Source organism: Brassica napus, chromosome C3, assembly GCF_020379485.1.
Source record: "Brassica napus cultivar Da-Ae chromosome C3, Da-Ae, whole genome shotgun sequence".
NCBI classification, from domain to species: Eukaryota; Viridiplantae; Streptophyta; class Magnoliopsida; order Brassicales; family Brassicaceae; genus Brassica; species Brassica napus.
The window spans coordinates 48,725,819-48,742,972 of NC_063446.1; the positions used below are offsets into that span (position 1 = coordinate 48,725,819).

The following is a 17,154-nucleotide window of genomic DNA, read 5'->3' on the forward strand; positions in this document are numbered from 1 at the left end:
GATTTGCTCTGGATTGGCTTCGATGCCCCGGTGGGTCACGATATATCCGAGGAATTTCCCGGAACTGATGCCAAATGAGTGTTTGGCTGGATTGAGCTTTATGTTGTACTTTTGGAGAATGAAGAAGGCTTACTGCAAATGAGATATGTGGTCTTCGGCCTCCAGAGATTTGACCAGCATTTCATCGATGTAGACCTCCATGGTCCGCCCGATCTGATATGTGAACATCATATTTACCATCCTTTGATAGCTCGACCCGACATTCTTTGAGCCAAAAGGCATGACTTTGTAGCAGTAGATCCCTCTGGATGTCATGAAGGATGTCCTTTCTTGGTCTTCCGGATGCATGAATTTTTGATTATAGCCGGAGAACACATCCATGGAGCCCATTAGCTGATGCCCGGCTGTGGCGTCGACCACCTTGTCGATATGAGGCAGAGGAAAAGGGTCATTTGGGCAAGACTTGTTGAAGTCTATGCAGACTCGCCACTTCCAATTCTTCTTCTTGACTATGACCACGTTGGCTAGCCACTCTGGATATTGCTCCTTGCGAATGAACCCTGCGTCGAGCAGACTTTTGACTTCGTCGTTGATGATTGCATCCCTTTCGGGAGCAAACTTCCTCCTCTTTTGTCTGACAAGCTGATGTAGGGGATTTACTTGCAGCTTGTGCATGATGATCTCCGGATCAATCCCAGGCATGTTTGCGTGGAACCACGCGAAGCAATCGGAGTTAGACCTATGGAAGTCTATTAATCTCCTTTTTAATCCCTCGGTTAGCTTGGAGCCAACCTTGAGGTGCCAGGTCTGGTCCCCTTCGATAAATGGTACGTCGTCCATTTATTCAACCTCCGGTTCCTCGGTGTGTCGAGTCGGGGGTTTGCTCTGTAATTGCTATAAGACCTTGTTCTTTCCCTTCAGAGTAGTGTAGTAGCACGAGCGGGAGTTCTCTTGGTCTCCTCTGATTGCTCTTATGCCCCAGGGTGTTGGGAATTTCACCATCTTGTGAAGACTCGAAGGGACGGCTCCCATGTCATGAATCCATGGTTGTCCCATGATCATGTTGTAAGGTGATTGGCAGTCAACGACAAGGAACTTGGTTGACATGCTAATCCCTTCAGTGTATACTGGGAGGATGACCTCTCCAGCAGTTTGTTTGACTTCTCCGCTGAATCCTATGAGTGGGGTTATTCTCCGTGTCAGAGCGCTTTTTTCCAGCCCTAGGTCCTGATATGCGGCTTGGAAGATGATATTGGCAGAGCTCCCATTGTCTACCAATATCCTCTTTACTAGGCAGTTCGCTACAATGCGGGATATGACTAGGGCGTCATGATGTGGGGTTAAGACCTTCTCTTGCTCTTTGGCTGTGAAGCTTATATCGTCCGTACCCAGAAGAAAACGTTTTGGCTTGGCTACCTCTAGGCCGTTCTTGGCGTTCCAGGTGCTTTTCTTCGTGGCAGCAAGGCTTATACCACTGATTTCCGAGCCTCCTAATATGACGTGGATTATTCGGTCTTGTCGAGGTGGCGAGGCGGGAACAGCTTCGGTGGGCTTCCCGGACGTCTCTTTGTTTAGATAGCTCTTGGCCTTCTCGGAAAGGAATTCTCGGAGGTATCCGTTCTTGAGTAGTTCGTTGACCTCGATCCTTAGTGCGGCGCAGTCCTCCGTTTTATGTCCGTGGTCGCGGTGGAAGTCGCACCAAAGACCAGGGTTCCGGAAAGAGTCGGGTGCTTTCATCTTCTAAGGCCACTTGACCTGTTGGCCCATCTACCTCAGAACATTGACCAGATCCGGCTTTGAGATAGAGAGATGAAAGATGTCCGGCCACGTGGAGACTGCCATCCCTTATGCCTTCTCGATCGGTCGGTTCTGGTACCTACCTCGGTTTTTGTTCCCAGAATCCTTTATTGGTCTTGGAGAGGGTCTCTCGTCTCGCTCGTTTCGGTCTGGTCTGACCACTTTGGGATCTTGCTTTTTCCGTGCCTTAGAACGACTTGCAACATATTCTTCCTATTTTACCTGTTCCCAGGCTCGGGATAGCACATCTTCCATGGTCTTGCACTGGTATTTTGTTAGCTTCTATAAAGATCCCCCATCGGGGATCAATCCTCTCTTAAAGGCAGAGATTGCAGTAGGTGTTGGGGAAAAATACCCCAGTATCATTTCCTCCAGCCTCCAGGCAGGACCGAGGCCCCCGGGTCACTGATAAAGGAACGCTCCAGGTCCCCGCTAAAAGGAACGCTCCAGGTCCCCGCTAAAAGGAACCCTGGGATCGGTCCAGGGACCAACCTCCCTTTCAAGAAATGGAAGATTTCTGACAAGGAGAACCTTCCATAATTCCGAATATGGAAAAGTTTAACCTAAACCAAACCCACTTCAGGACGACTATATAAGAGCTCCTAAATCTCTAAAGCAAGGGATCGACCTCTCCAAGGCTTAGAGATTAGAACTAGACGGCTAGAATTAGGGTTCTTACCTAATACCTTGTAACCTCGCTTGTTCTTGCTTGTTCTATCTAATAAAAGTCTCTTCAAGCCTATATCTTCGTTATCTTACTAAATCCCCACGAAACATACACAAACACTTAATAGAAACCAGCTTATCCATCGTTCTGTGGTACTCTAAAAGAGCCTACACAAAAATCCCCTAACAGTTTGGCGCTAGAAGGAGGGGAGTAATCAAACTACGTGACGATGACGGTGGACGAGCATAACGAGCCATCCAGAAGCAAATTGACGGCATGCAGAGCCAAATAACCGAGATGAATCGAACTCGGTAAGCAACCGGGGAAAACCCCAACCTCTCTTCAGAAGTCCAGAGTCTGAAGGAGAAACTTGACGAACACTCCAAACAGCTGGAGCAAAGTGCCGAGAAACTCAGCAAGTTGCAGTCGGAGAATACGGTCCTTCGGGATCAGAACCAAGCCCGCAATACGGCAGGAAACAAGAAGCGTCGTTTCAACACCCAGGTTCGACCCATAGGGAATCTAAACACTCCTAACTCCAGAGAAGGTGCGACCGATCCAGCTCCTGCGTCAGGTGTAGCCGGGGCAACGCGTGAAGGAGCTGAGAATCCTCGAGTCCACAACCTGGAGGAGAGTGATTCCGAGCCAGAATACGATAAGGAGACACCTGAGAAGATATCAGCGACAGAGTCCTCCATGACCGCCTACCTCGAGCGGATGTTCTCCAAGAGATTCGATGCCATGCAGTCCATGGTGGAACGCCTACCAGGAGTAGCCCCCCCCAATCCGAAGGAGTAACCCGGACTCCTACGCGCCGATACCCCTTCGTGGAAGGAATCGCCTCGGTCGAGATGCCTAGGAAGTTTTCCTTCCCCAGCATAAAGATGTACGATGGTACAAGCGACCCCGACGATCATATCTCTCAGTACAAGCAGCGGATGCTCGCGGTTGCACTTCCAAAAGAGTCCCGTGAAGCTACAATGTGTAAAGGTTTTGGCTCCATGGAGGACATAATATCCCGAGCCTGGGCACAAGTCAAATGGGAAGAAGACATAGCTTGTAGTAACCCTCACGAGCCAATAAATTTTTGGTCGAAAAAAATCCCGCTCGACCAGTTTTTAGTTGGTTTGACCAGGATTAATAAAAATAAAATTCGACCCGGTAGATTAATTTCTCGACGGGACTGTCTTGTGGTAGAAAGACCTTCCCTTGTTAGTTTGGTCGAGTCTTAAATATTTTGGTCGAAATTTTATTAAGCTGGATAAGATTTTACGAGAACAAGACGAGAGCCAAAAACAAGGAATATTTGGTTGAAAAATTATTTAAAATTTTCTACCAACGTCCGAAATAATTTTAGAATTGAGTTATGCCCTTCACCAGCCTGGTTGTGCACTTATTCAGTCTTAGACTTGCACCTGCCTGTTTACCTAGCTTCTTCAGTAACTGGCACATGATAATCACAAGCTGCCTGCTTGCCTTGTTTCTTAGGTTGTCGTGTGAGAAGCACATGAAAGGGCTGGAGTTTCTTCAGGTTAAGGAAATGACAGCAGCTTGTACTGAGAGTGCTGAAGCAGCTGGCCAGCTGTCCCCACTCAGCCTTGCTTTGTCCTGAGTGAAACCCTCACCTGAAGCAAGCTCACCTCATATTTAACCCCTCTCCAGCTGCTTCCCACGTTCAGAACTGCAGAAAAATCTAAAAAATTTCAGAGAGAAAAACAGTGAGTAAAACAGAGAAAAAGTGAGACAAAAATCAGAGGAAAAATCAGAGAAAATTTTTACAAGACCTTGGACGACCTACTTTCATCCTCTAGCTCAGTTCCTTACTTTATAGAAGATCAGAAGGTGAGAATCAAGAGTAAACACTAGGCCTTGTTCTGTTTTTGTGAAGAACCGATTTGATTTCTGTTTTTAAATTTGTTTAGTGGGAAGTTCAGTTAAGGGGTAGGAGGACCATCTGAGTTCTTCTGTCAATCAGTTGTTGTGGTAAGCTTCATTGTGGGAATCAAAATTCACACAGTCGATTTCCGTAATCGGAGGAAAGTCAAGAAACCCTAACTTTCCCTGAGGTCCCGGATTCTCTGCGAGGGCCAACGACAAGTGACCAAATAAATGCGGAAAATATGAAAAGATAGCAAAAACGAATTTATAGAAAAGGTAGATCTTATTTCGAATAGCGTTGCGATCATTACAACATATTATAAAAGCTTCGGCCGCAAGAGCTGTCAGCGAATTACCTAGTTCTAGCAACCTTAAACCTAGTTGTGTCGTAGCTCGATAATAGAAGACGAAAAGGATATGAAAAAGGTTTTGATTGATTTCGGACTGAACCTTATGAAAGGCTGCCTACGTACCCCTTTCAAGGATCAAGCCGAACGTAGTTCGATTCAAGGAGTGAACCAAGAGATCGAACTGCTTGCGCGAGTTTGTCTGGTAATCGGGTGCCAGTCATAGAAACAGAACATGTCGAGAATAATGCCTAAAGTTTCTAAGAGTAAAAAGAATTGTCTCCCCTTTGCATCTTCAACTTCGACATTCTTATATACCCTCCAAGAGGCGGTTTGCTCTTTCCTTTTCTGCCCTCGGTCGAGTTTATCACTTCGCGGAAATATTCATTTTTCCCTCGATCTTCATGTTTATCTTCGAAACTTCACATTCATCTTCTGAACTTGACATTTATCTTCTCCTGCATAATAGAAGGATAAACCGTCATAACAATTTGGGCCCCATTTCGCATAAAATCATAAGTGGATTTTTTGCCGCGTCCTGGGCCCTTTCGGGCCATTCTTCGACCTTAGCGTTTTAATGATTTTACAGAAAGAGCATTGTCGAAACGACGTCAATTTTGAAGAACTACCAAATTTCTCGTATAGCGTAGGCAGTTCGAGGTGTTTACTTAACCGTTACCGTTTTACACGAGAAATCCGAATTTCCTTCGAGTGAACGAGTTCTTTGCGGTTTCTAAACTGTAAAGTTCCAATGATGACTCCGATCGAGCCGAAACAAGAGTAAGTTCGATTCGATCACAGAAGAGGGAGCTACGGGAATGGGGTGAAGGCAGCGTGATCGGTCCAACTCGCCAAATGGGCGAGTTGTATGGTGTGATCGTTCCAACTCGCCAAATGGGCGAATTGGACAATGTGGTCGGTCCAACTCGCCAAACGGGTGAGTTGGACGGTATCCTCTGTCCAGTCTTTAATAAAACGGGCATAACTTCTGCTGCAGGATGCTGGTTGACCTCAGAACAGTGGCATTTGAAAGCTAACTCAAAGCTCTATCTTGTGTCAAAAGATGGGATCAATAAATCCATGAGAAAGTCTTCATCCATAGCTAAACATCTGATGCGTATGTGCAGTTCTGCACCACAAAAGGTTCGAACGAACGAGTTGGACTGCTTGTTTGGTTCCGTTATCTATTTCTCTCGAGTCATTTGCTCAAGAAATTTTGTCTAGAGTGTGTCGAGAAAGCTGGCGTACAGAAACACAATTTTTGGACGTTTATTTCGAGATAACCGTTTTTTTACCCCAACAATGTTTGCTTCTTATTGTCTATAAAATAATTCTAGAACATCGTACAACCTTTTCAATAAAAATTATACGAAATTTATATTGCGAGAAATATTTTCCGGGGACTTTTAGACATTGATTTCGTTGTGACCGATTTTGACCCCAACAGTTAGCCCCCCCAGCTCGTTAGAATTGTGAGCTTTTAGCGTGAGGTTCTAGCGAGTGGCTTGGCAAGTTAGGCAAGTTAGGCAAGTTAGGCGGAATTAATGGTTGAAAAGGTCCATCGTAAGTGGTCTTCTCATTCTTCTGAGAGTGGAATGCGATAAGATTGGAGCTGCACCTTATGACGGCTTCCTACGTACCCTTGTTGAAGGGATCAAGCCTTTCGTAGTTCGTCTTGGAGTTAAGATTCTTCTGACCTGTTTTCCAGCGAGACCTTTACGTTCTAGTTTATATGTCGTGTAGAGGTTATCAGGCATGTTGCTGCCAATGGAATTTTATATGGGTGTAGAGGGAAGACTACGAGTTCTCATCTCGTAATCTAACTCTGTGTGAACTATTATATATGTGATCTGTTTGAAGAGTTTTCCGCAGTGCGTAAACTTGCGGGATTTCTGAAGACCCTCGAATATTAGCCAAGAGACAAATTTTGGGATCTCATATCAGGGTGTTTGATACTATGCCTAGAGATGTTAGTGACCAGTGATTTGGGTTTAGGGCAAGACCTAGGTCTAATCACGGCTTTAGGGGTTGCGATGACTACTTCGACTTACGTTTCCCGTATCGTTTTTGACCTGATTCCATCCCACTTTAAAGTCTGCGATATGTTCTCGGCTTATGTGACTTGTATCGTAGGAATGGAGCATCTCTTCGAGGACAATTTTAAGTCTCCCGAAAGTGTTGAACAAAATTTTATATTTTTTATATAGCGCTATTACCCTTGTGTCGGGTGTTCGAGAGCTATCTCTACGAGATGGCTTAGTCTGTTTAGGATGTTGAGAGTTTGTTATGATCAGCAACAAACTTATCGGTAGATATTACCATTTTTGACTCTTCGCGAAGGATACATGTTTGAGAAGATGTTAGTGTGTATGACTGTTTGGTCTTCCAAGAAGGTGTTTTTATCGAGGAAGGTATTTTTGTCGAAAAAATTATTCTTCAAGCGTCTGCGGTGTCTCGCGATACTGAAGATTGGTTTTTCTTTTGCATGTCGCATTTCATGGTTGAAATGTTTGCGGGCTTGAAGATGTTTCGCGGTGTTGCAAGAGTTTAGTCTTAACCTTACGTCGGAGAAACATTTTTGGTTTGTCTTTGGATGTTCGCAGCCAAAACCTTTATTGCTGTTTGGATGCTAATAGTTTGATTTGCGATCGAGGAATTAGGACTGAGGGGTCGCGTAAATATGTCCAAGGGAAGAAGCGTTTTCCTTCATAGTGCTTTGTGAAATGTTGGTCTTCTGAGATCTATTTCGTGCATTTTTAAGGATGTTTCGTATAGCTCTACGAGCTTTGTTACGAATTTTTCCTTACATGTCACATATTATGGGAAAAACATAGCGGGCTTATTGTGGAATGTATCAAACTTGGTCGATTGTCAACAAGTTTAGGTTTTTGGTTAACCGTTTGGTTGTTAGGACTGAGTTTCGTTACGAAGAATTTATCATATGATTTCCGACTATGGGTTATACGATAATATTTTTCTTAATAGTGACACCACGTTTTTAGACAAATCGTAGATTGTCGTTTAGCTGTTAAGTGATGGAGCGATGGTTTCTCAAATAGTTTGGCTTGGCGTGAAGGATGCGTTCACTCAGATAGCCAAGGACGTTGTAGGTCAAGGATTAGACCATGGTACTTTCATGTTAACATTAAGGTCATGTTAGTTTACAATCGTCCTAAAGGGGATGCCAAATTCTGGTTCGAAATTTTTTACTGGAAGGAGTAATTGACCGAGGGCCAAAGAACGCTTGTCGAGATTGATAGGCCCAGTTTGCCGGAGTTATCCGTGTTAAGATGGCAGATTGTCGTAGAAAACGATTATCCGCTCTAGGTTTCAGTTATACGACAAATGTTTCGTATAATGTTACCTATAGTCTTATGAAAACTGATTTGTTTTTGTCTGAGGAAGACGAAGCCTAAGAGGTTTAATACAGAACCAATGTGGTGTCAGCTGCGGGATTTTTGCCTTCTCGGATGCGAACGAGGGAAAACAAAGGCAGAAGCTGATATCACTCAAATTACCCTAAGGAGTGAATTTACTCTCCAAAATAAGAGGTTGAATTGTAGTACTTAGGGATCGAATCCATAAGGAGCTAGGAAACCTAATAAATCTAATTGGATTTGTTAAGTAAGATGGTTTAATGATTTAAATGTAAAATTGCAGTTTGTTGAGCAAGTAATTGCTCGATTGATTGGTTGAGGTTTTGGTGCTTAAAAAGGAAATAGCTAGAGTTAGGGTTTTTATTCAGGAAACTTGGAATTATAATCCTACAGATGACTAGTGAGTTGCATGCAATGATAATGTAGAGCTCAACACTTATAAACGAACCACTAGGCTCTCGCTTTCTAGGTTCGTCTATTGACAAGTGTCGATCGATGATTCTATATGAATATCGATCGATACACTATTCGCAACGTCGATCGATTATTCTATTTGAATATCGATCGACGCTATTGGCCATGCGTTAATGCGCGGGTTGAATGTGCTCACTAAGCTTGCTAGATCAGCTCTCGCCTTACTCTAGCAAGAATCTTAGCTCAATTAAAATGGTTTCGGGATGAGATTGAAGCTATCGGTTATATCTAACATTCCTAGGGCAAGTTCTAGGTAGCTAATCTAGAATCATGCATTAATGACAATCCTAATGATTATTATCACAACTCAGCAATCTATAGTTGGGGCTAATCCCACTTAACCTATTTAAACCCTAAAATCTAGCAAAGAAACTACTCTGACATGGATGAGCAATTCATAATAGCAATTAGGTAAAAAAACTTCATTAGAATAGTAAATAGATATCAATGGAGTTCCAATCATAAATATAACTTTGGATCTTCTCTCCAATCTATCAAAATCCTAGAAAACCTTTGCTGAAAATAGTAAAACAAGAAAACACAAGAAAAGCACACTTTGCCTCTAACATGGTAGCAAAGCTTATATAATTAGGTTAAAACTCGTCAGGGGTAATCTTGTAAATTGGTGAAGACTTGGGCTTCAAGTCGGTTGTGACCAAATGGGCTTTCTGCGCTCTTCGCTGTTGTTCTGATGTGAACATCGATTGATATTTCTCCCACAATATCGACCGATGGTCGAGCTCGATGGTCATCTCGGGTGCTTGCTCCAAAAATCTCCAAAAGACTCCAGAATCAACACTTATCTCCAAATCACTCCTGATCTTATAAATATAATAATAAATAGACTCTATAATATAATAATTAGTTATAAAAACACCTATAAACCATGGGTGAAAATGGGTCAAGTCCATGGCTTATCAACTTCCCCAGATTTACCCTTTTGCTTGTCCTCAAGCAAAACAAACAGGCAGTCTCTCTGAAAGAAGTTTGAAAACAGCAGGGACTCACACAATTTTAAACGTACTACTTTTACCTCTGCGATGTTGCAAGCCACATCAGATAAGTGCCAACTTTAGAGGCACTTCATGTACTAGACCTCAGCTTAGCAACCAAACCTTACAGCCCACGGCTTAGCTGATTCCACCTGACATACCCTCCACTGAATTCATTTATGCATATAAATGTGTAGGCTAAATCTTGGGAGTATCAATCAAGGGACACATGGACTCTTACTCTAGCAGGTATCTGAGTAAACAGGTAGTGTTATTCTAGTTTCCTTTCTCCCTATATCTCTCTTCTCTGAATCTCATTAGTTTCAATTTCAATGAAGGTTGATGCTGATATAGCCATCTTGTTCATCTCATTGACTTTTCTACTTTTGTAGCTCTTTTTTTACAAAGTGTAGCGAATAATGGGATCACAGGAGACACTCATACCCCTCGGTTCCACAATGTGTGATCATTCCTTTCAGATTTAGAATAATGGGGTCACAGGAGACACTCTTACCCCTCTGCCTCTTTCAAGAAATCATTTCACTCTTTTATTTTTATTTTTATCTTTGAGATGCCAAAGAGAGGAGAGAAGGAAACCAAAAATTTACAGACTTGTACCTTTCAGACCTGAAAGAGGAATCCGATCCAATGTATACCAAGCCCCAAAACAAGCAAGTTGAATTGATTAAGGTTGGAAGTCAGCTTCGGTTCCTTCATACTTTCTCAGTTAACGTGGATGTTATTGGCAGGTGATCCACTTTGGTGTTACCGATCAGTACACCCTGCAGTCAATAACCTCAAAGAATGGTGCAAGAGAGTGGTTAGATAGTAAGTAAAAATTGAAAAAGTTCATCATCCCCTTCTTGACTCAATAAAAACTTATTTTTGAAAATATATAAGACTCATAAATAAACTAATATCACTAAACCTTCCCCAGACTTAAACTACACTGTCCCTAGTGTCAATTCAGTTGGAGTTTTGGTGATAATTAAATCATAAGGACTTAATGTAACAAGTTAGAACGATATACCAGATCGGAATGGGTGTCGACCGATGTAAGGATATTGATATCGCCCGCGGCAGGTGATGCTCTGTCGATCGATGTCGGCAGTGTCTCGTCGGTCGATACTAACGGCAATCGTCTACTCGGATCTTTTTTTTTATGACCTGCAATAATTAAAAACCAACATAAATACTAGATTAATAAAAACCAAATAAATATTACCTAATAGTGGGTTGCCTCCCACTCAGCGCTTTGTTATAGTCATTTAGCTTGACTTTGGAGGTGATTGGGCTAGTAATGTTGAAAGCTGGCACTTGTTGGGAAACAAATCTCCATCTCTTCTTTGCGCTTGTTGAACCATGTACCAGTGAAGTCTCGCATTGCTTCATCTCCTCTGCGCCATTTGTTGATACCACTCAAATTACCCTAAGGAGTGAATTACTCTCTCAAATAAGAGGTTCAGTTGCAGTACTTAGGGATCAAATCCACAAGGAGCTAGGGAACCTATTAAATCTAATCAAATTATTAATTTTAAGTGTTTGTTGTTTTATGGTTTAAAAGTAAATAGCAATCCTAATTGAGCAAGTCTATTCCTCGACTAACAAGATAATTGGGGGTGTAACTTATTGGAAGATATTAGATGCAGGGTTTCTATTCAGGTGTTGGAGATTATAGTCCTATAGATGCCTAACAGTTGCATGCATGATATATTAGAGCTCAACTCCTTAATCATAGTGATCAGCGATGGCAATGTTTCACTGGTTAACTAACTAGATCTTGGATCTCAACTATCGTGTTTTGATCACAAGAAAGTGTCGATCGATGATCCTATAGGGATATCGATCGATACACCTTTCGCGATATCGATCGATTGTCAGAAGACAATATCGATCGATGCTTCTAGCTAAGCCCTAGGCGTAGGTTGATAATGCTCACTAGTCTCCTAGATCAGCGGTTAGCATCTCTCTAGCAGTCCTAGCATGACAGATTAGATTCAGGACAGGGTGGTCAAGGATGCTTGACTCATACTAATTCCTAGGTTCATGTTCTAGTTAGCAAGGCTAAAACAATCATTAATGAACAATCAATCATTGAATATCACAACTTAGCAAATCTATAGTTGGGGCTAATCCCTCTAACCTATTTGAACCCTGAATCTAACAAGTGAACTATTCAGACATAGCTAGGCAATTCATGACACAAAATATAGATAAAAATTGCATAGAAAAGAATAGATGAATCAATGGAGTTCCAATCACAAATCTCTCTATGATTTTCTCTCATAAAACTCTCTGCTGAAAATAAGAATACAATGGTGGCCAAAAGCTCTTTTGCCTCCTAACACTTAGGCAAGTATATAACTATTAGGTTAAAAACTCGTCAGGAGTAATCTTGTAATTTAGTGAAGAATTGGGTTTAAAGTCGGCTGGAACCAAGTCGCGCATCTCGCGTCTCGACATCGATCGATGGTACAGGATGTACATCGATCGATCATAATCTTCAATCGTCGAGGTTTCTCTTCTGTATCGATCGACGGCACTGGATGTGCAACGAACGATTGCTTCTTCTTCGTATCGACCTCTAATGGTCAGCTCGGATGAAATCTCTTTTAAGCTCCTAAATGCTCCATAATCATCACTTTACTCCAAGATACTCCTGAACCTGAAAACATACCTAATAGGATAGAATATCTAATATATAGATAGTAAAATACTTATATACCATGGATGAAAATGGGTCAAATCCATGGTATATCAACTCCCCCAGACTTACCCTTTTGCTTGTCCTCAAGGAAAACAAACTGGCAGTCTCTCTGAAAGAGGTTTGAAAACAGCAGAGACTTATAGATTTAAAACACAGAAATCATCACCTCTACAATTTCGTAAACCACATCTTAAAAGTCCTAATCACAAAAGCACATTATGCATTATCCTAGCTTAGCAACCAAATTCAACTAGTCTACAACTCAGCAAATCCTGTCTGACATTCCCCTCTACTAACCTCATTTATTAGCAAAAATATAAAAGTGAATGCTTTACCTTGGGAGTATCGATCACAGGATGCAAGAATTTTCAGACAAGTATCTGGAACTGTAGGTAAAAGTTAGTTCATAAATTCTCTCTCTCTAATTTATCTCTTGAGTCAAAGTCTGCTTATATTGCAAGATCAGTGACCAAGATTGGATAGGCTTCCATGAATCAAGACTTAATGGTGGTTGCCACCAAGCCCTATTCACTTCTTTTTGACTTATATCCAAGAATTCTTTGTGAAGCGAGCCTTGAAGATTGCCGCCTCCAAGTCTCGTTCGAATTCTTTTATTGGAATCTTTATGAATCAAGCCTTAATGGTTTTAGCCACCAAGTCCTGTTCATATTCCTCCTAACTAAATCCTAAGTCCTAATTAAGTAGTAAATTTCGGATTTTTTTTTTAACTAACTAAGTACTCTAGGGTCGAAATAGAGAGAGGAAATGTGATAAATGAATCTACACAAGGCGTTACCTACCAGACTTGTCTGAAGAATCTGATCCCATGTATACCAAGCCCCAAGACAAGCGATTATGTCAGGTTTAGTATTGGAGGCCAGCTTTGGTTCCTTCAAACAATCGAGGCAAGTGTGTATAGTTGATAGGTTGATTCACTTTTGCATCTTTAGTACTATCTGCAATCAGTACATCTAGAATGATGCTAAAGAGTGGTTAGACATTCAAGTATAAATCAATAATAAGATCATAGTCCCTTTCACATAGCTAAGCATAATGTATTAAAAATCATTTTATAAGAATCAGAATAAATTATATCAGTAAACCTCCCCCCAGACTTAAATTACACTGTCCCAGTGTAACACAGTCGGAGTTATGGTGGAAACTAAATCATAAGTACTCAATGTAACAAGTTAGGAAGATAAACCTGACCAGAGTGGGAATCGATCGATGTGCATCGGTATGCATCGATCGTCGTATGTGATTGTAGGTCGATCGATGTCGACGTCTCGTCCACGGTCGATATGGTGATCATCCTACTTGGGTCTTGCAATAAATCTGAAAGAATGAAAACGAAAGTAAATACTAGTAACTAAGAAAACCAATTAAAATTACCTAATAGTGGGTTGCTGATATATGGTGTTTTTGACATCTTTTATATATGTTTTCTTAACTGCTTTCAAGTCTTTATCGAGTCTTTCTAGTACTTTTTGAGTCATTACAGGTCTGGATTAGGTAAGGAGGCATTTGGAGAGACACATGAAAAAAGAATGAAAATTGGGAGTTTTCTGCCGCGGAGCACCCCTACGGAGCAACCCCAGGCCTGCTCCCGAAAATTATGGAAACTTCTCATTAATTTCGGGATTTTCCCTAGCTTTTCTAATTTCTTCTCCCAGCCGCCTGTGGCCCGAAGACATATTCTATTCTTATTTTCTTTGACACTTTACGCTATTCTACAAACAAGAAAAGATTGGAGACTTTAAGATTTGAGGATTTGTAAAGGGAGAAGGATCTTCATCTCTCTCGTTTTAGAGAAGACCTCCTTAATACTATTTCTCTTTTATTGCAGTGTTATTTCATGTCTTCTCCTATTATGATCTCTGTGTTTTCTTGTGCTATGGCTGAGTAGTCAGATTTGTTAGTCTAGGGTGCTAGGGTGTTGATTCATGAACTGAACATAGATAAGCTTCATCTCTTTGTCTTCGTTTATAACTGCTCTTAATGCTAATACTAATCTAGTCACTCAGTGTTTGAATCTAGGTTTAACCTTTTATCATTAACCATGAATTAGGTTGCTAGATCTGTTATAAACGAGCATCATATCCATGATCAGCGAGAGTAGATATCAGGGTATTTTGTGAACACATTAGATCTGTGCTTTAATATTTGCTACCGACCCTTGATCCAAGTGAGAGCTTAGGTGTCAAGGTCGCTCTGCAAAAGGAGCAGCTCTGCGAGAGCAGGCTGTTCTATCTAAGAAATCTGAGTTCTAGACTGTTCTTAACCGAGCTTGAATAATTGTTTGGTTCATCATGTTAACACCCAATGAAGCACCCTAGGCTAGCATTCTTCATCATCTGAAAACTCCAATCAAATCTGTTACTTGGTTGTTTTATTTTCTTATTTAGAATTTCATCGTTTTGTCTTAGCTTGATATTGATCCTATAGAAATAAAGTATAACATTTGGTCTCTGTGGATTCGATCCTAAAGTGCTACATCGACATACCATTCGATTGTGGTAGTGTGCACATTAGGTTAATTGGTGTGTGTATACACGTAATATCAATTTGGCGCCATTGCCGGGGACCATCTTTTTACCTTTATTTTTCGATTATTTATTTAGTCTAAGACCTCTAACTTGCTTTTTTTCTCTTTGTTGCAGCTAGTGTTACAGGTGCATGACCAGTAGACATACTCGGAGAAACGCACAAGGACATTTAGTTACACTCAGCAACCAAGAGCTTGCAAGGTTAGAAAGAGAGAACAGACAACAGCCAAGGCCAACCAACACCACCATGGGTGATCACGGCCATCAGGATGATCTTGCTGCAGCAATGCAACTGATGCAACAAACAATGCTCCAAATGCAGCAGACCATCCAAACTCAGCAGACTGCTGCTCAACAGGCTGCTCTCGCGCAGAAAGAACAGCAGGTGCATGCTGCTCCAATCGGTGAAAGAAACCTATCGCGGAACATCCCTAGTACGCGCTCTGCCATTGTTCCTCCACCCTGTCTGAGGCAAGACTTTGAGATCAAGCCTTCTCTGATCGCTCTAGTGCAGAGCAAGGTTTTCAGTGGCCTCCCATCAGAGATCCCAATGGAGCATATTGAGAGCTTAGAAAAAATCTGCAGTTTCACTCGTGCGAATGGCGTGCCTCCAGACTACATCAAGTGTATGCTATTCCCATTCTCTCTTGGGAGAAAAGCTGCACGGTGGCTGAAATCTCTCCCTACCGGCTCTCTCACTTCATGGGAACAGGTCAGAGCAGTCTACCTGAGCCACTTCTACACAAAGGCAAAAACAGCTGCTCTCAGGAGCAGGATCACCTCTTTCAAACAGCTCGCTGATGAGCCTTTTTATGATGCATGGGAGCGTTTCAATGACTACCGCAGAGAATGCCCTCACCATGGATTTGATGATGATTACCTCTTGGGCATTTTTTATGATGGAGTAGACTGGGAATTCCAGACTGCTCTGAACTCTGCGAGCAGGGGAAATTTCATGACTCAGACGGCTGTGGGAGCATTTGAGCTGATTGAGAACATGGTTGCTAGATCAGCCAACAAGAATCAGGAGACTGACCACTCCAAGAAAGTCAGCAGTATTGATGCTCAGTGGAAAGAGGAGCTAACCGCCAAGGTTGACCTGCTCCTCAACAGTAACAAAGGGCAAGTCTTGTTCATGGAGCAGGCCACGCAGAACAGTTACCAAGAGACCAACCAGCAGAAACCGCAGAGCGACCTGCAAGCTGCTCCAGCTACCACGAGAAGTTCACATAGTGAGTTGAAAAATCTGAGTACTATGATGGAACAACTTCTGCAGAGCCAGCAGGTCCAGGTCAAGGCACTGAATCAGGTTACCACAGACATAACACCAGAATGGACAACATGTTCGCTGAGCTGTATTCAAAATATGATACTGTGAGAACAACATAAAGAGGATTGATGTTCAGCTTGCTCAAACTGCTGAAACGGTTAAGAAGCAGCAAGAAACCTTTCGTGGAAACAGTGTGATGAATCATAGGGTTGAGAACTGTAATGCAACAGATATGAGATGTGAGAAAGCTGAGGGAAGAGCAACAGAGCAGCTGTCTGCTGAGACTGCTCCAGGCGCAGAAGAGAGAGCAGAGCAGCCTACTATTTCTGCAGTAACTGCTCCCGACGAATCTGCTGAGACTCCACCATCTCGAGTCTATGTTCCCAAGGTTCCCTATCCAATTCCACCTAGACATCTGATGGATCCCATTAGTGAAGAGCAGCTGATATGTTTTAACAAGATGGTGAGAAGGCTTCTTAAAGAATTTGCATTCGAAGATGCTCTGCAGATTCGTCCATTGCTCAAGTTCTTTAAAAACTGTAAAGAGACTCAAGAGGAGATCAAGGTCCTCTATACCAATGCATTGTCTACACCAGCACTGAAGGTATTGCCTAAGGTTGATGATCCTGGAAAGTTTGTTTTCCCATGTTCCATCGCAGGAACAACCTTCAAGGACGCTCTTTGTGACTCTGGTTGTTGTGTGAAACTCGTCTCAAAGGCTATTGTAGACGATTTGGGTATTGCTGATGTTGAGCGTTCTCAGCTGACCTTGACCTTTGCAAACTCTTCCAAAGCAGTCCCATATGGAACCATCCGCAGCCTTCATGTTCAAGTAGGGGAATGCGTTGTTCCTGCTGAGTTTCAAGTTGTTGAGATGAACAAGGATCATGAGATGCATTTGATATTTAGAAGGACATTCATGGCTACTGTTGGAGCAACCATCAATATGCCCAACAAGAGAGTCTGCTTCTCCAACATCAACAAGAAAGTTTTCTACAAGGCTGTACCCACCAGATCTTCCTCATCACACGCCTCTTGCATCTCAGTGTTTGATGTAGAAAATCTGAAGGTTGTTCCAAAGAAGGAGCATGGTGATAAG

General features: G+C 42.2%; 1 protein-coding gene and 1 non-coding gene across 2 annotated transcripts; both read right to left on the bottom strand.

Moving 5' to 3' along the window:
* Positions 1-894: 894 nt before the first annotated feature.
* LOC111209488 lies at positions 895-1,737 on the bottom strand. The gene has a single exon (XM_022709416.1). The coding sequence runs from the start codon at positions 1,735-1,737 to the stop codon at positions 895-897; it is 843 nt and encodes a 280-aa protein (XP_022565137.1).
* Positions 1,738-15,545: 13,808 nt separating this feature from the next.
* On the bottom strand, positions 15,546-15,652 carry LOC125584743. The gene has a single exon (XR_007321652.1). It is a non-coding gene; the product is annotated as a small nucleolar RNA R71 (small nucleolar RNA).
* Between the last annotated feature and the right edge of the window lie 1,502 nt (positions 15,653-17,154).

Bases quoted from the DNA above. Each gene is read 5' to 3' on its own strand.
- LOC111209488 (XM_022709416.1), bottom strand. From the start codon at position 1,737: ATGAAAGCACCCGACTCTTTCCGGAACCCTGGTCTTTGGTGCGACTTC.